This window comes from Macroventuria anomochaeta, assembly GCF_010093625.1.
Source record: "Macroventuria anomochaeta strain CBS 525.71 unplaced genomic scaffold BU25scaffold_33, whole genome shotgun sequence".
Lineage (NCBI taxonomy): Eukaryota > Fungi > Ascomycota > Dothideomycetes > Pleosporales > Didymellaceae > Macroventuria > Macroventuria anomochaeta.
Genome location: NW_022985394.1, coordinates 369,125 through 389,453, shown reverse-complemented (window position 1 = coordinate 389,453; position 20,329 = coordinate 369,125). Strand labels below are relative to the sequence as shown.

The 20,329-nt window shown below is 53.2% G+C and overlaps 7 protein-coding genes across 7 annotated transcripts; 4 read left to right on the top strand and 3 right to left on the bottom strand.

Annotated features, from left to right (window-relative positions):
* Nucleotides 1-1,462: 1,462 nt before the first annotated feature.
* On the bottom strand, nucleotides 1,463-2,836 carry BU25DRAFT_424466 (uncharacterized protein; the record flags this gene model as incomplete). Its single annotated transcript, XM_033708286.1, has 3 exons — nucleotides 1,463-1,713; nucleotides 1,795-2,285; nucleotides 2,505-2,836. 3 exons carry the CDS (start codon nucleotides 2,834-2,836, stop codon nucleotides 1,463-1,465), a joined length of 1,074 nt encoding a protein of 357 aa, XP_033558280.1.
* A 649-nt stretch (nucleotides 2,837-3,485) lies between these two features.
* BU25DRAFT_477239 (lysine amidinotransferase) lies at nucleotides 3,486-4,562 on the top strand (the record flags this gene model as incomplete). Its single annotated transcript, XM_033710971.1, has 1 exon — nucleotides 3,486-4,562. The coding sequence occupies one exon, from the start codon at nucleotides 3,486-3,488 to the stop codon at nucleotides 4,560-4,562; it is 1,077 nt and encodes a 358-aa protein (XP_033558279.1).
* Nucleotides 4,563-5,935: 1,373 nt separating this feature from the next.
* BU25DRAFT_433860 (acetyl-CoA synthetase-like protein) lies at nucleotides 5,936-6,520 on the top strand (the record flags this gene model as incomplete). Its single annotated transcript, XM_033708815.1, has 2 exons — nucleotides 5,936-6,142; nucleotides 6,197-6,520. 2 exons carry the CDS (start codon nucleotides 5,936-5,938, stop codon nucleotides 6,518-6,520), a joined length of 531 nt encoding a protein of 176 aa, XP_033558278.1.
* A 2,072-nt stretch (nucleotides 6,521-8,592) lies between these two features.
* BU25DRAFT_166582 (WD40 repeat-like protein) lies at nucleotides 8,593-11,294 on the bottom strand. The gene is made up of 5 exons (XM_033700784.1): nucleotides 10,924-11,294; nucleotides 10,585-10,666; nucleotides 10,215-10,531; nucleotides 8,928-10,091; nucleotides 8,593-8,866 (listed from the first exon to the last, which is right to left on the bottom strand). The coding sequence occupies exons 1-5, from the start codon at nucleotides 11,057-11,059 to the stop codon at nucleotides 8,766-8,768; spliced, it is 1,800 nt and encodes a 599-aa protein (XP_033558277.1). The 5' UTR covers nucleotides 11,060-11,294; the 3' UTR covers nucleotides 8,593-8,765.
* A 1,873-nt stretch (nucleotides 11,295-13,167) lies between these two features.
* BU25DRAFT_348896 (glycosyltransferase family 4 protein) lies at nucleotides 13,168-15,338 on the top strand (the record flags this gene model as incomplete). The annotated part of the gene is made up of 4 exons (XM_033703225.1): nucleotides 13,168-13,288; nucleotides 13,355-13,625; nucleotides 13,676-13,951; nucleotides 14,000-15,338. Coding segments are annotated over 4 exons (2,007 nt in total), but the record flags the coding sequence as incomplete, so codon positions are not given.
* A 1,204-nt stretch (nucleotides 15,339-16,542) lies between these two features.
* Nucleotides 16,543-17,459, bottom strand: BU25DRAFT_413954 (uncharacterized protein). The gene is made up of 3 exons (XM_033707171.1): nucleotides 17,180-17,459; nucleotides 17,096-17,128; nucleotides 16,543-16,879 (listed from the first exon to the last, which is right to left on the bottom strand). The coding sequence occupies exons 1-3, from the start codon at nucleotides 17,355-17,357 to the stop codon at nucleotides 16,704-16,706; spliced, it is 387 nt and encodes a 128-aa protein (XP_033558275.1). The 5' UTR covers nucleotides 17,358-17,459; the 3' UTR covers nucleotides 16,543-16,703.
* A 508-nt stretch (nucleotides 17,460-17,967) lies between these two features.
* Nucleotides 17,968-19,961, top strand: BU25DRAFT_433853 (E3 SUMO-protein ligase PIAS1; the record flags this gene model as incomplete). Its single annotated transcript, XM_033708814.1, has 5 exons — nucleotides 17,968-18,112; nucleotides 18,193-18,379; nucleotides 18,433-18,554; nucleotides 18,603-18,943; nucleotides 19,005-19,961. 5 exons carry the CDS (start codon nucleotides 17,968-17,970, stop codon nucleotides 19,959-19,961), a joined length of 1,752 nt encoding a protein of 583 aa, XP_033558274.1.
* Between the last annotated feature and the right edge of the window lie 368 nt (nucleotides 19,962-20,329).

Genomic DNA, 20,329 nt, shown 5'->3' with positions numbered 1-20,329 from the left:
GCACAACACCGCGTACTTGGATGAGTGCGTTAAGTGGGTGTATGACTAGTTCAGAGTAGATGTGGGACCATGGGCCATTTACCGTCTTCCTCGACGCAAGCTTTACACGTACAAAGTGTTATCAAAGTTGTGGCGGCGTGGGCTACGTGACCTGTACTCATCCAAGTCTCCCAGGTGTCACAGTTGAAGAACTCGATGATCTTTCTTCACATCCCGTCCAGCACAAGGAGCAGCCAGTGATACTTCGAGTCCACCTCCAAGAAATGAGCCACTTTGGATCTCGAAGATGATCCAAGGGGTAGAATTCCTCACCAACAAGCTGCTTCCCAACGTCAACAATAACAGCAGAGTATAGATCCTTGCGACCATCCATCTCATACCAATACTGGAAGAAAGCCTGAGCCGTCTCTCAGGGAGGGTACCTTGTTGGGGTGAGAACACTCTTCACTTTCTTCTCCTCCGTTGCCAACTCAGCAGTTGCCTTTGCAGTGTACAACTCTGCAAACTTCTCAATCGTGCCAGTAAGCCGGTTCAAATCCTGCTCAGGTTGTTGTTGTACTTCAATCAGCTCCTGATATTGAGCGGCACGTGTGGCTCGAGTATGTGGAAACTCTCGGGCATGATGAAGTAGTGCTCTGATCTTCTCAGAAGGCTTTGGAAGTGTTGATACTTCATCTCAATTCTCTGCAAGCCACCTTCCTAGAGGCCCATTAGGTACTGGATAGTGGTTCTCAACACCTCCAGGTAGCTGCTTGCCATCTCAGAGACTCACCCAGCACATGCCGTGATGATTGCAGCAAATTGAAAGAGTACAGCGTCACCGTTGAGTCAAGGGTGTAAGAGCATTACCAGTAATTGCTCTAAGATTGTCTTGATCAATCAGTAACTCAGCTAACTGCGGTGTAGTTGTACTTGAACGACCTTGTACGCGTCGTTGTGAAGTCTGACTGCCTCTCACAGCATCTCCAGGAGATACTGACTGCTGGTTATTGTTGGCAACTTCCAGCCAAAGCTCAAAGTCAACACACACAGTTCTCTTGTTTGACACGCTTGCACTATGCCCCCTTGCTTCTTGCGCTGAAGCAAGTGCAAAAAGCGTCTAAATGCTTCTTCATCGTTTTGCTTGAGAGTTTCTGGCAACCATGACCGCTTCTGTTGACTTTGCTGTTGAAGTATTGTGGTAAGGTGTAAGATTGATTGTTCAGTTCTCTCGGAGAGGCTACGTAACTATAAACACACTAGCTGAATCAGGTAATTGATACCCGTGGAAACCTCCTTCCAACATCTGCAAGTACACAGAGGTACCAATGAATGTGTAGGCAACTGAGCTGATCACGGGCCACACGGTCCCCATATTCAAACAGGTACTCAAGATCAACGTTTTTGGACGTTTGTGTGCGAGTAGTAAGTGAGCCGTTGACAGGTTGAGAGCCCAAGTATGCCTTGTACCGAGCTTCATACTTCACTCTCGGAGCAGAGTACATAACCTTTCTATCAGAAGAAGCCGTCGCAAGCACTCCTTGACAACAGCGCCGATCAATGGCAGCTGCTCCGGAGATTGGGAATCGGGTATATCAGTTGGGCTGTCAGCGCCTATGAGCGGGTTTGTAGTCGAGCGCAATTCCTCTCTGAGCTCAGACTGAACTTCCAGATGATGTGAGAGCTCATAGACCATGTATGTGGAGACGGTGCCGAACGCTTCGGCAGTGAAGGCTATGCAATGTTGGATGTTCTTAGTTTCCATATGCAGTGCAAGTTTCATTGAGTTTGCTTACCAATATGATCGAGACTCACTCGCAAGTTCCCGACGTTGGGCTTCAGTCATTGTAAAGCCTAGTTTCTTTCCTTTCATCTGAGAGTTTGCCAGATCGCTAGGTATAGCGTCGTATAAGACTGGCAGCTGGCCTGCTTCTATGGCCTGTCCCATATCCCTCTTCTTCAAAACTTCTTCGGCACCGTCGACTCTTGGTAATGCCCAAGCTTCAAACTTGCGACGTGCTGGAGCCATGTCTTTCGATACAAGTGATACTCCGAGCATAAAAAGGTATTTCGTGAGACGCGGATGCTCTCGAAGCCAGAAGGAAGCTTGGTCAGTCGGAAACGCGGTTGCAAACAGGTCCAACCATTCCCTCCGTGCCTTTGCATTAAGAACAAAGTCGAGAGAAAGTGGAATGCCGAACGCGAACGCCGAGGTACAGTCAAGAGACATGGACTGGGCGATTGGCAGTATACGAGTGGCGCCTTCTGGAGATGAAGCCACTCTGTCGAGCACAGGCAATACGCGACTGACCATGAGATTTCACATAATCTCTCGAATATGAGTTGAAGTACCGATGAAAGCTCGATTATGCACACCTCGAATACGTTTGTGACGGCGACGATGCTCAGAACCGAGCACCGAAGTGAATGTGTTCAAAGATCTACTTCATTAGCAAAGGTCCAGTCCCCAACGCGTTAGAGCAGTATGAAAATGTCTGAAGACGCTTTAAAAGAGTTTCAAGTACCCTTGCGTAGCCCAGTACTCGTAAGACGGGTGTTTGTCAAAGCCGGCTGAGCCGGCGCCCCATACACAGTTGACGGCATGCATATCATTGAGGGCGAGCTCCTGTGGCGATATCAGCACATACGGTCCCTTAGCCGCAAACGCCGCCGAGATTCTTTGGAAATCCTTTCCATCGAGCCTTTGCCACTCAATCCAGAGCGCCGAGAAGCGCGCAATTGGACTGACTGCTGGAACAGAAGCTAGAGGGGATAGGAACAGCGGATATATAAAATATTTCCAAACAGTCACGGCCACAGTTATACTGATCGATACCGTGACTAGGGCTCCGTACATCTTGTAGCGATAGTAACAGAGAGAATTGATGGCACAGAGATTTGATGTGCCCACGATTTTGATACAAGGAGGCACGTCGTTCGTCAAGATTTATTTGATTAGACTTCAACGTAGCTTTTGCTAGACGCATCGAGAAGGCTTTATTGCTTTGTGTGTCATCGAGAGATATGGCAATGCGGCGTCTTTGGGACCCATCCAATTACATGCCACCGACTCTTGTCGGTTAATTTCTCTTCTTTACCTACACCTTTTTCATCGGCCAATTTGCAAGTGGTCCAATTTCGGTTCGGAGTATTCCATTGCCCCTCCTGCAGTAATACTTTGAAGAAGGGCGCCGCATCATGCGCATACCACGGTTGTAACATGAACAACTTACGTAAGCTCTGCTCTAAGACGCCCTTCTGCCCGGCAAGATTCCACCCGAGAAAGCGCTAGGGCGATGCACAGCTTACGTATGACTTCGGTGGTATACCAACGGCCAAATCGAGTGTCGAGTAAGTTGTGTTAGCTGTTTATTCCAGGGAGAAAGCCAGTGAGTATAAAGCCTAGGGGCTGGATTATCGCAGTGTCTTTTGGTCCACATCATCCCGCCCAGCGCATCCAGCTACGTCACTGCTCATATTAACGCCAATATCTTCATATTCTCAATATGTCGGCAATTGAGCCCGCTTTTGTTTCCGCCGAAGATGAGTGGTCGCCGCTTCGATCCGTCATTGTCGGTAGGGCGGAAGACTCTGCTTTCCCATCTGAACCTGAGCACATGATGGCGGCAACAATGCCCTCAGAGCACTTGCTGCGTTTCAAGCCTTTGAGTCCCTTCCCCCCCGCCATCCTCGCTCGGGCACAGGAGGAGCTTGACAATCTGGCAGACGTCATGCGAAAGGAAGGGATTCGTGTATACCGTCCTAACAAGGTCAATTGGCTCAAGATGCAAGGCTATACCGGCGCTATGCCGCGAGACGGTCTGATGACGGTGGGGTCTGCACTAATTGAGGCTCCATTCTCCTGGCGTTGTCGCCGCCATGAAATTACATTGGCCTACTCGGAAATTTTGTCTGAGTTGGGCAGCAGCAATTCAGGCGTAACCATCTGTCGCGCACCGTTGATTACAGGTGAGGATACCCTGTATCACGGCATGCTAGGCAAAAGCAGGACCAATGGCAATATTCCCACCTCTCGTTGGTCCATCAACAACTCGAGGCCTGCGTTTGATGCGGCGGACTTCATGCGCTTCGGAAAGGTCGTTATTGGCCAGCTGAGCCACGTCACCAATCGTAGAGGAGTGGAATACTTGCGGGCCGTGGTTCCAGAGGGTTATACAGTCGAGATTTTGGAGACAACGGACGAGCATGCCATGCATATCGATGCCACCCTCCTCCCCCTGCGCAAGGGGCTTATGGTGTACCAGCCAGAGCGTGTATCTGAGCACGAGCTGAGACAGCACGAGGTATTTCACGACTGGGAGCTGCTCGCTTGCCCAATAACGCCAGAGCCTCGCCAGCCTCCGAGCCCGCCCATGTACATGTGCAGTCCCTGGCTCATGCTGAATGCTCTTAGTCTAGATGAGAAGCGGGTGCTAGTTGAGGCAAATGACAAGGAGTTTGCAGCATGGCTTACGACGCTGGGCATGGAGCCAATCATGGTCCCCTTTGGACATGTAAACAGCATTGGCGGGTCATTCCATTGCGCTACTGTTGATTTGGTCAGGTCTGGCGCAAAGGACTAAGAGTCAGCGAAAATTGAATGGGAGCAGGTCGCATGGCTGTAACTATTATTTCAAACTCTTTAGAGTGTACAATAGTCCTTGCATTCTTCCTATGGTGATTCGTGTGTTGGAACTCATGCTCTTTACGGTCGTGATCCCTGTGATGTTTTTTGCGATACTAATTCGTCCGTACAAGACCCGATTACCCTTCCTTAAACTATTCTGGTCTAGCACGTTCCAGGGCCAGTATGTATAATATTATCTTAGCTAGGTAGCAGCTCAGCGCAGTTTACCACCGAACCGATAGTCCTATGTTATCGCTTACCGTAGCCATCAGTGCACTACAGCGGCCCACGCCGCCGCAGTTATGAGCCGGGAGCCTTCAGTTAATCTGTTGCAGTAAATGCAATAAGTGAAGGTGTAACTGCGCAGGGCAGTAAGTCAGGGGTAACCGCGAAAAGCAGTAAAATCGGTATATTCCGTTGTGTTGTTGTTCAGTGTTCTCTCTCTCACTCGACCCCTAGCGGGGTCTGTTTACATGACGTATCTGTTGTGCAGACAGAAAGTGCTATTGGAACAGGCAAGAGCACTGCACCAGCACACGTGGCAGACATGACCTCTTTACTCCATAAACCGTCACACATGCCCTATAAACTCACAATATCGCTACATCTTCGCTAGAGCAGACGAACATCAAGAAAGACGAGTTTGAAACAATTAGCCGACCATGGAAGTCATGCTGCTTGCGCTAAAAGTACTTGTCGGGTGATTTTTGAAATATCTGGTCTTGCTGGCGTTGTAAAATCACTCGTCCATCTCGGTTCGGGGGGTTTTGCAAATAGTCCGATCTTTTGCTATCTGATGCAAGGTGCACATGTACCAATACAACCAGCATATAGCAACCTATGCAGACAGTTGGGCTCATGTAAACTGTACCTTTGAAACTATGGCGCAAGTTTTATACAATTCAAGTAAGCCTCCGCTACAGAGCTCTCCCCTATATACTATCCGCTAATATTAAGAACTAGCGCTTAGGGTCCATATCTAGTGAACAAAGAGAAGGTTCGAATAAAGTCACAGACGTGAACAAATACAAAGATTGAAAGGTTCCTCTTACGATAATTGTTTGATCCTAACTTCGCGTAGCTACAATGGGCCCGGAAAGCGCCGTCTAGTCATTAATTCAGTGATACCCGCTGAAATTGGCCGGATGGTTACACCTGCATAGAGCTGGCCAACTCTCATATCCCTCATGTGCCATAGGTTTCCCAATGCCATTTCCCTTGTCGAAACAAATATCGCAACTACCCTTTTCTTTTCGGCTTGAGAAACTACTCCAGCAATTTGTTTGACTAGCTCTACCATTCCAACGGCTGTGTCTCGGATTCACGAAGATGACTACCCCTGGTGACCTCACCCAGATCTGGCAATGGAATGAGCTGGTACCAGCATCCGTGGACCAATGTGTCAATGTTCTCATTCAAGAACGCATAGATACACAGCCAAATGCGCCCGCAATATGTGCTTGGGATGGCACGCTGACGTATACTGAGCTCGGCCGGTTTGCCACAGTTTTAGCGAGTTGGCTAGTCCATCTGGGAGTTGACCCTTATACTACTCCAATCATACCGTTGTGCTTTGAGAAATCCAGGTAGACAGCGGTCGGTATGCTCGGCGTGCTCAAGACAGGTGCAGGCTTCGTATTGATTGACCCTCATCAGCCAGAGCATCGTCTTCGAACCATCGTCAAGCAAGTGGGCGCAGATCTTATTATCTCTTCACTCAGAATGACAAAATTGAGCTCACGACTGGCTCCGAGATCGATTGTTGTGTCCTCCCACTTGGTGGCAAGTCCCTCCAATTTGACTGGTCCAATTTTGTCATTTCAAGATCCTTCTTCTGTTGCTTATGTTGCTTTCACTTCGGGTAGCACTGGAGAACCAAAGGGAGCACTCATATCGCATCGAAATCTCGCTTAGCTCTGCATCATCAGCAGAAACGGATGGCGTTTACAACTACAAGAAGATTTTACGACTTTTCCTCGTACAGTTTTGATGCCTCGATCGGCATATTCTTTACAACTCTCGTAGCTGGTGGCTGTATTTGTGTCCCCAGTGAAGGCGATCGACGCGATAATCTGATTCAGAGCATCGTATCCTTGGATGCGAATACTGTTGATCTGACTCCTTCTGTTGCAGTAAATGCAATAAGTGAAGGTGTAACCGCGCAGGGCAGTAAGTCAGGGGTAACCGCGCGAAGCAGTAAAATTGGTATGTTCTGTTGTGTTGTTGTTCAGTGTTCTGTCTCTCTCACCGGGCCATCAGGGTCTGTTTACATGACGTATCTGTCGTTCAGACAGAAAGTGCTATTGGAACAGGCAAGAGCACTGCACCAGCACACGTGGTAGACATGACCTCTTTACTCCATAAACCGTCACAATTACAGACCAGACGGGGTCCCCTAAAGCCATGGTTCTCAAACGGACGTATACTCTCTAGGGCTTGCATATGTCCAGATGTGGGTTGTATTGAGAGCAGGTACTACTTGGGCAATCAGACGCAGCAGCTGCTGCGAGGACCTCAGTTATGGAAGGAACAGATGGCAGGTAAACAGAGTACTTAGTGCCATATCCCACTCTAGAATTAAAAAACCACTTTTTCACTTCAACAGGTTGTAGTGCTGGGAAAAAGCCTGGAAGAGATGACAAGTATCTTTTCGAAGGCCAGCCAATACAGTCGGGTCAACGACAAGTTCGATGGATACTTTGCTGATCACCTTGGTACGTCTCTCTGGATGAGTGAAATGCTTGCAAAAGACCGTGAAGACAGGCCTGTTGCTAAAGGTTTTTCGAATTTCCTCCTCAAGGAAGCGCTCATCGGTGGAGCGAGCGACTGTGTCTGTCAAAAGGCATTACCAAAGAGGTCGGAAACACCTAACGAGATACCTGTCCGCATGCTACCCGAAATCATCATAGAGATTGGATACCGTAAAAGGAAAGGACGTGCCTACACGACTGCCGCATCGAGGCATCCCAAGAGAAGCCACGCTAAAGAAAAGGTCCGCAAGACCTCAACTCCCAAAGCTGATAGTGGGTCTACGCAACAGCAACAGTCGATCAAGATTCTGTCAAAACAGCTGGAGAATACAGTCCTTGGCCCTCAAGAGCGTCATCGATGATTCGGTCAGTGAGGATGAGGATGAGTCCTGGGAGTTCCTACCGAAGCAAAACCTGTCGTCAGCGTCGTTAGCCTTCGGAGCGGGCGAAGTGGGGCAACTTCATCCAAGGCTCACTCAGTGTACAACGGTGGAAAGGAAGAGAAAGTCGACGACCTACGTAGCTTAGCATCCTCCCCGGCTTGATTCCTGTCACCGTCGTCGTTCGATCTGCAGTCTTCTCTTTCGTAACTGTTGCCTCTCACACGCACCTTCAGCTTCTTTCTCCTACACATGACTATTTCTACTTTAGCAACTATCAATGTGATTACTTCTCCCTAACGCTGCTAGTGTCGACCAGGCACCTTTCCTTCTCTTCTACAGCAAATACGGTTCAAGCTGATTGCTCCGCCGCATCGATCCTCCGCTTTCTAGCAATCATCGGAACCTGTATAGCACCTCGAGTCCATTATACCTCGAGCCCAGTGATAATTCAAGAGGTTATTCTCTCAAATGGGATATTTGTCCAAAGTATCTGAGGCGCCTGTAAAGGAAGCCGGAGACAGAGCTCTCTCGGAACCAGCACACTTCAGGACAGGCCGGACACAAGTGAGATGACATGTCAGAACGAACACAAGCATGAAGGGTCGGTGTACATTTACATAATGGCTGTATAGTGAGTCCATAGGACGGAGTAAATTCGTCGCAAGATACATCAACACCATAAACTCGTGCCTACAATCCTACAGTAGTCGTGAAAGCGCCAATGCCAACAAAGGTATTCCAATGCATCCAAACCGATTGGTCCACAAACAAACCCCGCACATCCCCTTTTAGTAGTTTATCTGGTAGAAGAAACAGTATCCCTTACTCTCACACATCTCAATGAACAGCTACTCGTCCTCTTGCGTCACCCCACTCACGATAAAAGTCGTCAAAAAAAATCCGGACTCCTGCGCATCGGCTTGCACTACACACCGGTGAGCGCGGACTGCGCGGTGTTAGCGCAAGCACTTCCGTTGGCTCTTGTGGAGGCAGGAGTATCGGGGTGCTGGAGATATTTTGGTCCGACTAAGGTCCGTTATACCTATCGAACTTCCAGATACGGGCGCGCATGTCGCCGGAGCCGGTGGCGAAGACGCCGCCTGTTGGTGAGGGGGCGACGGAGATGACTTCGCGATGTTAGTTCAGAGTGTTCAAAGCTGAGGTTTGAGGGATGGAGGAGGGACGTACCTGAGTTCTTGTGGCCTTGCAACATGAGTTGTGCAACACCTGTGTGGGGATCCCAGAACTGGACGCCGCGGTCCTTGGAACCAGAGAGCACCCAGTCGCCGTGGGGTGTAAGGGCGACACTGAGAACGAAGTCCTTGTGGCCCTCGAATGTGCGGACACACTTGCCGCTAGGAGCGTTTCCGGGAACGAAGCGCGTAGGTGTGGTCAACTCCCACATCTTGATAGTCTTGTCGAGAGATCCACTGACGAGCCTGCCGCCTGAAGGAGCAAACGCAACGCTATAGACGCTGTCCTTGTGGCCTTCCTGGCCCTCGAGACGGACGACGAGCTGACCACTCTGGATGTCCCAGACGCGCACGCTCTTGTCCAGCGAGCCGGCTGCGACGTAGAGGTTGTCGGGGGAGATGGCGACGGTGGTGACGCCGTCTTCGATCGAGAAGTTGGCGATTTGGCTGTTGGACTCGAGGTCCCAGAGGCGGACACTGCGGTCGCCAGATCCGGACGCAATGATCCTGCCATTGCGGGCGAAGTCCAAGCTGTAGATGTCCTGCTCGTGACCAGTGAACTGGTGCTTGATCGTGCGGGTTGCGATATCCCAGACACGGATAACCTTGTCCTCCGCACCGGTGGCGAGGTATTGACCGTTGGGGGAGAAGCATACGCTGCGGATGTACAGGTCGCCATCCTCAGGGAGACTGCCATCCTGGAGGTGTGCGACAGGGTTTCCGGTCTCGACATCGAAGATCTGAGCGGAGCGGTTGCACCCAGTCGCGACGTAGCGACCGTCAAGACTGAAGCGCACGCAGCAGACGACGCTCTGGTGGGGCAGGTTGTGGATCAGGTCAACGTCGAGAACACGCCTTGTTCGGGGGTTGAAGACGGCATACCAGTCGTCGCCTTCCCTCTTGAACTGAGCAGGCAGCTGGTCGACCTCCAGATCAGCCAGGCAGTTGGTCTGGGCAAGAGGCAGCGGCGGCTGGTGTTGAGCCATCAAAGCATTCTGCTGGTGGTGGGGAGGTGGGGTCGGTCGGGGAACCTGGGGAGAACCAGGGTAGGGAGCAGAATTGTTCTGCTGAGGAGTCGCGGGGCCTCCGGGAGGACCACGAGGAGGACCTGGGCGCTTGCCGCCAGGAGAGGCGGTGGGCTGTGGGGGCTGACCGTAACCTATGCGCTGTCAGTGAGTGTCCCGTGATGGGAATTCTACCGTGCTGAGCGGGCGACTGCACGTGCCGCACCCCTCCAGACAAGAAAGAAAGAAAGAAAGAAAGAATAGAGCGTGAAGCTCACCGTTGGCCGAAGGTCCCGGCTGGTAGCCACCGAAATGCTGTGGCGGGCCTGGCGCAGGATTGAGACCGGGCGGGCCTTGCGGGCCGCCTCCAAGCTGTGGAGGCATGCCGTGCGGCGGGTTGGCATCCTGAGGAGGAGGAGCAAGGCCAGGGCCGCCCTGGTTGGCGCTGCCTGCCATTATGCCGCCGAACAGGTTGCTCGGCCCGTGTCCAATCTGGGGCGGCTGGGGCTGCGACGGGCCGTGGTGGTGGGAGCTCTGGCTGGGACCGCCGCGCTGCTCAAGTTCGCGCTCGAGCACGGCAATTCTGTCCTCGTACCTGCGTGCAGTGTTAGTGTTCGCCGCATTGTCGGAGGAGCGGATTCGCCTTACTTGGCCTTCATCTGGTTGTGCTGGTTCTCGAGCGAGTAGACTTTGCTGCGGATCAGCTCGATCTCCTGGATGTGACGGGTGACTATCAAGAGGTCAGTACGCGCGCTTAGACACGATTGAGACAGCCCCGATTCAAAGAGCTACGGCTTCTTGGGGCTCCATCACAGCAAGCTCAAAGTAGAGGACTCGATGTTGCAGTTGACGCGCTTCGAGCCACTCCAGCAGTCATCACCTAGTAGCAAGACCGCGCTGGCCTGACATCAACGGCATCTCATCTCGTCTTGACCTCTCCACACGGGCGGAGATGGGCGCATCCACCACACTAGAGAAATCACTTACTCTGGCCCTCGTAGTCGACGCTGCGCTGCGATTCGGTCTCGAACTCGGTCCTGATGTTGTCCAGAAGCTCGTTCAGGCGCTGGCTAGGCCCGCCTTGGGGCACCATGGCGCGCGGGGGCGGGTAGCCGTGGTTCATGGTTGCGGTGCGGCCTTCAGTGTAGCAGGCTGCTGCTTTCGAAGGTGCTTGTATGCGCTGGCACGCCGATTACCGATTGGAGACGCGACGGTCGTGGTGAAGCCTAAGCGGCTGGCGAGCGCTGGCAAGGCTGGCAGCCGAGGCGCACAGCTATCAACAGCTGCTGCAACGGGGAGGTGCACGCGGACCGGCCCTGAGATGGGCGTGCCGAAGTCTGTGGAGGTGGTGGTACGGGTGTGCGAGTGTGGGGATGCAGACGTGGTGAGAGTTGAAGAGCGAAACGAACACGAACGGGAGGTGGTTGCGCCTGGAAAGATGGGACGGCGCCGGTGGGTCTCCATGCGACGCTCGGGCCTTTCCCGCATATTCGGCGTCTGCACGCAAAACACCATCACCAAACCGCGGGCGAGCCCCCTTGGCTTGGGGCCAAACTCGGCAAAGACCCGTTGCGGTACCAAAATAGCCTTTGGGCTAGCACCCATCAATGCATCGAATGTTCCATGCCACTATTGTTTCCATCACCGTCAACACCAACATCCACATGGCCAAAGAGCTTAGAATGCATTTAGCTGTGTTCTCGAGAGCTGCGACCGCACTGTCTGCTGTGTTCACCCCGCAATATGCTCGTGCCTTGTGTACAGGAGCTGCGATAGTCACACTCCACCCAGCATCGAACAAAATAATGCCTTTCGAGCCACGGCAAGTCTCGCTGCATCGTGCAGAGCGGTCCCGAACTGCGACTGCGACCATCCGTCTGTGGTGCACCATTGACTTCGAGTAAGCGGTCGGGGAGCCTCCGATGCTTCACCATCCCTAGACTTTCATATAACCCAATCTCTTGTAACTAAACACCTGCATTACCAGAGAGGTGCAGTAGCACCTTCCGTCCTCCATAGTCTCAGACTCACATAGGACGTTAAACCAATCAATCAATCAGCCTACGATGCTGAAGAGGTGGTGAGCATCTGCCATCAACGGCTTCGACTGGTTCGGTTGAATTCTCCCGGTGCTGGCGCAGATTCGCGGCTATCCTCATGACAACGGCTTGCAACCCATTTGCTCTACCATGAGGCTCCGGTTGCACGAACAGCGACGATAGTGATACAGAGGCGTTCCGACGCTAATTCACAGCGTCCACGAGACAACGACCCTCGGCTCGAGTGCTGCTCCTTCCCGCCGCTTGCGTGTCAGCACTGCCTGCGATTGGCAGGTTACGATCGTGAAAATTCGTTCATGTCAACCGACCCTTATTCACCGTAGTGACATGATACGGTAATGCGTCGTCGTTGTCTGTGTGGCGATCTCCGTGGGGTGAGTGATTGATGTCGTTGGCTCTGGGCCACATCCGGTCACGTAGGCGGCTCTAGCGCGCCTTCCCCAGCCTTCTGGTCCTCCCACGAGCGCGCCCTGGGTATCGCCTTCGTCACCTCATCGTGCTTGTGTCTACAGCCCAATATTGCCAGACAACGTTTCGCCACGATAAACACGGCTTGTGATCTCTCCACGACGGTTGTTCACCGCTGCTCTTAGCAGATTTTGTCCCTTGACCGCGCATGCCGAGTGTTGCACGCAGCAAGAATGTTTTCGAGACCCACTCCAATGCCATCAGTGGCTACTAGTCTCCCGAGCAGACAGATGTCGTTCACTCTGTCGGTAGGTGCGCAGGTTCAGGTCTTCCCGAGTCGCACGCAGACAATAGAAGTCGTGAGATCACGACCAGCACCCGTAGCTTATAAGTCTGCGTCTTCCTCCAGGCTTGATCAATCAACAAATACTACTTGCTTATCACCACTACTCAACAATCTGAAGCTTGCATCTCGCTGGCTACGTACTACCTAATTAGGAAATATCACGTTAGCCTTACGTCACAAATTCCATCATTGAATACCAAGAATAAATACGACCGCATACAAAATGCCAGGTACCATTCAAATCCACGATACCTATCTCCTTCGACGTCCAGCAATGGCTCGCCAAAGGACCCGCGATGCCTTTATGGCAAAGACATCCGTCAAGGCCAAGCTAGCCGCAGAAGACAAGACCAGCTTGACAAGTCTTGAGGTTGGTTCCTGTCTCGTTGCTCGAAACAAGCAGCCTAACGTTCACAGCCCGTATACATCGGTATCGCTGTCGCCGACGGACTTAGCAGCTCAATCGATGTTGCGTTCGTTATTCACGACGGCACCTATTCAATTGACTTTGCAACTACCTCCATAGGTGGGGATTCAAGTAACAGCTCCGAGACTTCGTCCGCAACCTCCCAAGCCACCTCTGGAACTGCGACCCCTGCCACAGCCGAAGAGCGTGCCGAGTTCTTTGCTGAGGATATCATCAGCAAGATCAAGCACTACCGTGATGAGCACTACTACAAGTTTGTCGGTGCTGGTCTGACGACCAAGGCTGTTCAGACATGTCCTCAATTACCAACCCGCTTGTGGCTTGAGCTGGATATTGTGCCGTTAGTGCTGGAGCCTAGTTCTGGGAGGCACAATACCGGTACTCCAGCCGCACCCAAGTATATGTTGGTGGATGAAGAAGCAGACGCGGTTGTGCGCAAAGCTCTTGGGTAGGTGCCCACTCTCAATGTTGTGTATACCCTCTGGCTCACACGCACAGCTACTTCGGCAAGGCCAACCAACCTCGCCTAGAAGTTGTTCACCGCAACGAGGTCGGTGTCGACAGCGATGGTGCAGCCGTGATCGCCGATGAGCCAAGCTATCGAAACAGTGTTCATCCCAACACGTACGCGGCAACCATGTTCTACGCGGATTCGCTCAAGAAGAACGGTACGAAGATCGCCTTCTTCAACAGCACACCTCAGGGTGGCGGTGTCGCATTGATGAGGCATGCGCTGATCCGCTTTCTGCGATTGATCGATGTCGATTGTAAATGGTAAGTCATTCGTTCCGTACCCATCTGACTCTTACTCACGATCCACAGGTACGTTCCAAAGCCAAAGCCTGCTGTTTTCCGTATCACCAAGAACAACCACAACATTCTCCAGGGTGTAGAAGAAACCGGTCTTCGCCTTGAGCAAAAGTCGATCGACATTCTCGACGAGTGGGCTAGGCAAAATGCCGAGCGCTACTGGATAGCCAAAGGCGGTCCTCTTGCTCCTCGCTCAGAGGGCGGTGCCGATGTTATTATCGTCGATGATCCCCAAATGCCTTCCCTCGTCAAGATCGCCAAAGAGCAGGACCCTGCTCGCCCGGTTCTCTTCAGGAGCCACATTCAAGTGCGCGCCGACCTGGCCGATGAGGAAGGCACGCCCACCTCCGAGGTCTGGAATTGGGTCTGGAACAACGTGAAGCAGTGCGATGCTTTCATCAGTCACCCTGTTCGTGAATTTGTGCCCAAAAACGTCACCACGGAAAAGGTCGGCTATCTTCCCGCTACCACAGATTGGCTCGATGGTCTCAACAAGCAACTCGACAGCTGGGACGCACAGTACTACATGCACGAGTTCGAAATGGCCTGTTTGGACAAGGGTGCCAACCATCTCGCCTTCCCAGCGCGCCCGTACATTACGCAGATCGCTCGTTTCGATCCAGCGAAGGGCATCCCAGACGTCCTGGCTTCATACGCAATCCTTCGACGAGAGTACATGAAAGACAAGTCCATTGACGAGGTTCCCCAGCTCGTCATCGCCGGCCACGGCGCCATCGATGACCCTGACGCAACCATCATCTTCGACAAGACCGAGAAGCAGCTCAACGAACTCTACGCCGACATCAAAGACGACGTAATCGTCATGCGCATCGGGCCCGTCGACCAACTCCTCAACGTCCTCATGGCAAACGCACACGTTGCCCTCCAGCTCTCGACCCGCGAAGGGTTCGAAGTCAAGGTCTCCGAGGCTCTGCACCACGGTGTACCCATCATCGCGACGCGCCGCGGCGGCATCCCTCTGCAGGTCGAGCACGGCAAGTCCGGCTTCCTCGTCGACGTCGGCGAACACGATGCAGTCGCTAGTTACCTCAACCACCTCTTCACTGACAAAGAAGCGTACATTAAAATGTCCAACTACGCCGCGAACCACGTCAGCGACGAAGTCAGCACTGTTGGCAACGCGCTGAGCTGGTTGTATCTAGCTGATGAACTGGCTAACGGCTCCAAGAAGATTGAGCCGAATAGTCGGTGGATCAACGATATGGCAAGGGAGAAGGCAGGGTACCCGTATAAGGAAGAGAATAAGGAGACGACGCTTAAGCGCGAGAGTGAGAAGTTGGATCTGACGCATCAGCCAGGCCGGAGTCGGCAGGGGAGTGAGGTGCAGTGAGTGCCTCCAGGTAGCGGTTGCGGGATGGCTAATCGATGGGATGGTGGGTTTTGCATAGCAAGTGTAGTGGGTCTGGATACCACGTACTAGATCTCTGGATTTATGAAGCATCAGGTATCGAGCGCATGGTGCTTCGTCGAGAGTGGGCTTCGTGATTTCTGCCTTCTCGCTCGTCCGATGCTCGTACTTTGCACCAGCCTAGAGGTCCTCAGCAGAATCCAGGCGATCGCTAGCTAGAGGTAAAGTGCCTCGACGTCTATTGCCTACTTATCAGCTTGTTGAGACCCGCGCGAATCCACCTTGACTGCCCCCCTCAATGCTGGGCATTGCGGTTGTTGACAGACTCTCCTGAGGCAAGAGAGCCGTTGTAGTCGTGGAGATGCGGCTTGCAGACTCTGAGTTCCCTCTGCGCGGGCACCTGGAGCCTGATACCGAACCTGCCTAATGCGGAAGGTACTGCGCGCTCGAAAACCGTAGATCTCGGTATGACATCTGATGCCGGCACTCCCGCACGCCGATGGCGCACGCAACCCCCATCTACCTCTTCTGTATCGCGCGGAACTCGATCGTCAGACCTCAGTTCACGGTGCCTCTGGCGTTCGCAAGGCCGTGTGACGATTGCTGTTGAACACATGGAAGTCGCTGGTGCCATTCTTGTCGTTGAGTCAAGGTAATGGGGAAGGCTGATCGGCGCCGTTCCTGGTTCCTGCTGGCGTCAATGGTGGTACTGCAATCCACATTTTTTTTGTACGCGCAGGAGAGCTTCCTCATTAGGCAGGTTCCACTATCCCTGCTCTTTCACTTTGACCACACAGCGCCACCATCCTTCGAACGCGAGACTTCAAAACCGAGGGTCATGTGCACTGATACCTTGTCATCCCTTTCGTGGAGTTTGAGCGGATTCTAGGAAGATTTGGTGTGGTGATTTTTCGAGTCGATAAAGACGTGTTGCTGCTTTGGAAACAGCACAGGGATGGGGGAGGTTTGCAGCGCACTTTCAAACGCAGATGTCGAGACCATTCAGGTTCCTCTAGTGACTTCACGCATTCCGTGCATGGGGTGTGATTCCATTTGACTAGGTCGTCCTTCACCGGGTGTTCACGGACTATACTTGATGGCTGGGGACGCGCAAAGGGTTATACGTGCGCAGCTTTGGCTAGTGCAATAGTCGATGTAATGAAGGCAAACGAAGAATGTAGGTGGAGGAGATATAATTTTCTGATATTGTTCTGTATGCAGAAATGTCCTCGAGGACGTGGTATCATCCAACGCAGCTGTCTTCCCTGACAGCAACAACATGAACGCCTGCAATGCATATCCCAAACGCCAGTGAAATTTGCAGTATATCCTCGCAATCGTTTCCGTCTACTTGCGCTTGCTGACCCTTCCCTTCCCAGTGAACGGCTTCAGCGCGCCCTTACCCCTGCTCGTGGGGAAGGTCATCGAGTTCTTCGGCTTCCTCGCGCGCTGGTTCTTTGTCCTGCGCTCGTTCTGATTGCGGTTGGGCTTCTTCGCGGAGGTCTTGGTATCAACATCCATTTCTACTCAGTTTCTGTTAGCCCTTGTTCGAGTCCAAATTCACGTGGAAGGTGGAAGCGGGTCAAAGGCGAACTGAAGGTCCCCAGAGGAAGTGAAGCCGACGATGTCGGAGCTGAGGCCCAGGTAGAAGCAGAAATTTCTCATGGCGCAGTCGTCTTGTGCAGATTTGGGGGTGCTGGAGAGAGACTGGGGGACTGGAGCAGTGAGGAAGAACGAACCTTTTGAGAGATCATCCTTTGCTTCTGCGGTGGCTGCTGTGTCGTTAGCTTTGGTGGTGCGAGTGGTGTAGGAAAGCAGCGAACCTTGTTCGTCGACCTCCATCTCCTTTTTCTCGGGCGGCGCGGGCTTCTCGGAGTTGATTGTTGCGAGCAGCTTTGCGTGGAGACGTTCGGCGCGGGCCTTCTCAGCAGGGCCAAAGACGTTGGCGCGCAGCTTCCTGCGGTTCGCTCGCTCGGTGGAAGCGCGGAGCCCCTTTGCCATTGTGGTGGTCGCGTAAGATCGGAGCGAAACCTGGTGTGTCTGTGAAGTGAGGATGTTGTTGTCGATGTTGGGGAAGATCGAAGCGTGGAGGGGAAAAAGTTCAGGCGGCGTGCAAGGGACCAGGCGGCAGAATAATTTTGTGGCAATCGATTGCAGGCGCAGCGCCGAGTCAGGTTCGGCTCGATGCCCGTGCGCTGCCAGTTCGCGGCCGCAGTGACGCTGACTTTGCGACCAAGTGCTGGCGATGCGTGCGCCGCGAGAGCCGCCGGAAGCACGTCGACGGCGATATAATTTCTTCGTGCTGTGGTGAAATCACCCCTCGTATCTACTCGCTAGTCTCACTCAGCCTGTGTCACGGTCAGACTGCTTTGTGCACCACCGAGAGCGTTGGGAAGTCGCGACCCAATACCGGCGAGCCACTGGAACCTCAGATATCCTGCGGCAGCAGCCTTCTCTCACTCTCCGCCCCCCCGTGCCTCTATGCCACAGTAGCTCCTAGTACCGCAGCTCTCAATGTCTCGCCGGGGACAATCTGCGTGCTAACACCTCCTTTCCGCCTCCCACCACCGCCAACTCGGGCACCCGCACTTGCGCCTGCAGCACACGAGCCATGGCGTCCAGCCTGCAGCATCTGGCTACCACCATAGTCGACCGCTCCAGGACGCTCATCAACCATGATCTGAAGAAGATCTTAAAAGAGGAGGGGCTCTCGCAGACAGGGAACAAGGCTGCTCTGCAGGCTCGCGTGATCTCCCGTACGTGAGCGCCGTCGTCGTCGCCGCCGCCGCGGATATCTCCCAATTGCGCCCCGGATGCTAACCTTCACCTTCACCAGTCATCAACAACGCCGTAAACACTGACAATGCGGAGACGCTGCGCCGATTGCAGTTCAGGGTCCAGAACCACGGCGACGCTCCCACACCTACGAGCAGCAGCAGTCCCACCGCACCCTCGTTCCTTAACCCTCCGCCGCCCGTCATGAACGGGCACACACATTCAAACGGCTATTCCAGCGCCAGCCAGTTCGGCGCTTTGCATGCACCATTACCGCCGCCTCGTACGCCTCTCTTGCCAGTCGGCCGCATACGAACATCGGAGCTAAGCGTGACCTAGGATCTGCTGCACCCACCTGCTTCTTCAAGGACAGCCCGTTCTTCGAAGTCCGCGAGCTGGTGCTCAGCAACATCACCCTCGAAGGCATGCCGTCCTCTTCCCCTCTACCGCAATAGCACTGACGTTGTCTAGCATCTCCGAGTCATCGCCAGAATTGCACCCGGAACCTGATCATCAACGAGCAAATCAGCGCGCGTCTGAAGTCGGATCCAACACTACGACTGTTGCTTTTTTCAGCGCTTGAGGCGCCACTGCCGCCTTATGCCCGCACTGATATTACTTTCCCAGCGCAGATTGAGGTCCGCATCAATGGTGACGAGGTCAAAGCGAACTACAAGGGCCTAAAGAACAAGCCCGGCTCGACACGTCCCGCAGATGTCACCGACTTTGTCCGAATCTCTCCCGCCAACTACCGCAACAACCTCGTCGTCACGTATGCCCTCACCCATAAGGCAGGTTCAACTCAATACGAGGTTTTCTTATCCATCCCGTCGTCTCCTCGCAGTCACCACTATCTACTAACTTCTGGCACAGAAGTACAACTTGTTCGTATACATGGTGAAGAAGCATTCGGCCGCAGACCTCACCAAGCAGATTGCCGGCAAGCAGGTCATCACAAAACAGTCCGTGCTCAACGAGATGAAGGCAAAGGCGGCCGATCCTGACATCGAGGTTGGGTCGAGTGTCATGTCGCTGAAGGACCCAATCTCAACCTTGCGGATCAACATACCCTGCCGATCGACGGTCTGCACGCACAACCAGTGCTTCGATGCTGAGTCATTCCTGCAACTGCAGGAGCAAGCGCCAACATGGATATGTCCCATCTGCAGCAAGACTGTCCACTTCAACGGCCTTGCTGTGGATCAATACGTCGAGGAGATCTTGGCAAAGGTCAGGAACGCGGATCAGGTCACGATAAGTCCTACTGGTGAATGGTCGACAGAGAAAGCGGCATCTCCCCCCAGGAAGAACGGGACGACTGCTATTGCAGCAGACGACAGCGACGATGACCTCGTCGAGATTCCAGACTACCGCGTCGCTTCCATCAAGAGCGAAGCGGTGCAAACACCCACATACCTCAGCACGCCTCCAATGCCGTCAAGAGAGCCATCTACTGCCCCACGATCAGGCGCAAAACGCACATCAGAGGTTGTGGACCTGACACTGAGCGACGATGATGAGCCTCCACGGCCGGCCAAAAAGGTAGCGTACCGACCCCCAACCAACCCCCCCGAGCCGTCCCGCCGCTACGAACTCCCTCCTCCCATCCCTCGCCCCCCGCAATACGATCACCACTCCTCTTCTTACCGAACCCCGCCTTCGGGGTCACGGTTAAACTACCCTCCCCGCCCCTACACTCCACAAGTACCTCCTGAAGATCTGGGTTACTACAGACCACCACCTCCAGGCTCGCGACCTCCACCCCAAAATTACACTGGCCCAGGCACAGGCTCATCACGATACCCTACCTACCTTGGCTCCTCCCCTTGACACCTTGTTGCGCGAACCGTTGCACCACATCTCTTTCTTTTGTCACACGGCTAACCTACTATCGTCTTCAGGCAAGGTCTGAAGCGTCATAGTACGGTTCTTCGCCTTACAACACATGCCCTTTTTCGCCCCAATTGGCTGCTGAACGCGCGAGAGATCTTCTCAATGCTGAACGCGCGAGAAGCCTCGCCGAGCTCATTAAGTGGAGTTCTCTTTTTTTTCTCCGCCATTTCTCTGGTCTAATGTATCTTGAAATTTAGCGTGAGGCGTTTTAAAAGGGGTTCTTGGTAGTCATGGTGACGACGTTCATTTCGAGCGCGGCGTAGGTTGGGATCGAATGTTTGAGATACCTGAGCATTTTCTTTTCT

Excerpts from the sequence above, each read along its gene's own strand:
- BU25DRAFT_166582 (XM_033700784.1), bottom strand. The coding sequence starts at position 11,059 with ATGAACCACGGCTACCCGCCCCCGCGCGCCATGGTGCCCCAAGGCGGG. Across the intron at positions 10,532-10,584 it reads CACAACCAGATGAAGGCCAA|GTACGAGGACAGAATTGCCG; the intron begins GTAAGGCGAATC and ends CACTGCACGCAG. Across the intron at positions 10,092-10,214 it reads GCCGGGACCTTCGGCCAACG|GTTACGGTCAGCCCCCACAG; the intron begins GTGAGCTTCACG and ends GACAGCGCATAG.
- BU25DRAFT_413954 (XM_033707171.1), bottom strand. The coding sequence starts at position 17,357 with ATGGCAAAGGGGCTCCGCGCTTCCACCGAGCGAGCGAACCGCAGGAAG. Across the intron at positions 17,129-17,179 it reads GATGGAGGTCGACGAACAAG|CCACCGCAGAAGCAAAGGAT; the intron begins GTTCGCTGCTTT and ends ACGACACAGCAG. Across the intron at positions 16,880-17,095 it reads AAAGGATGATCTCTCAAAAG|AAATGGATGTTGATACCAAG; the intron begins GTTCGTTCTTCC and ends GAAACTGAGTAG.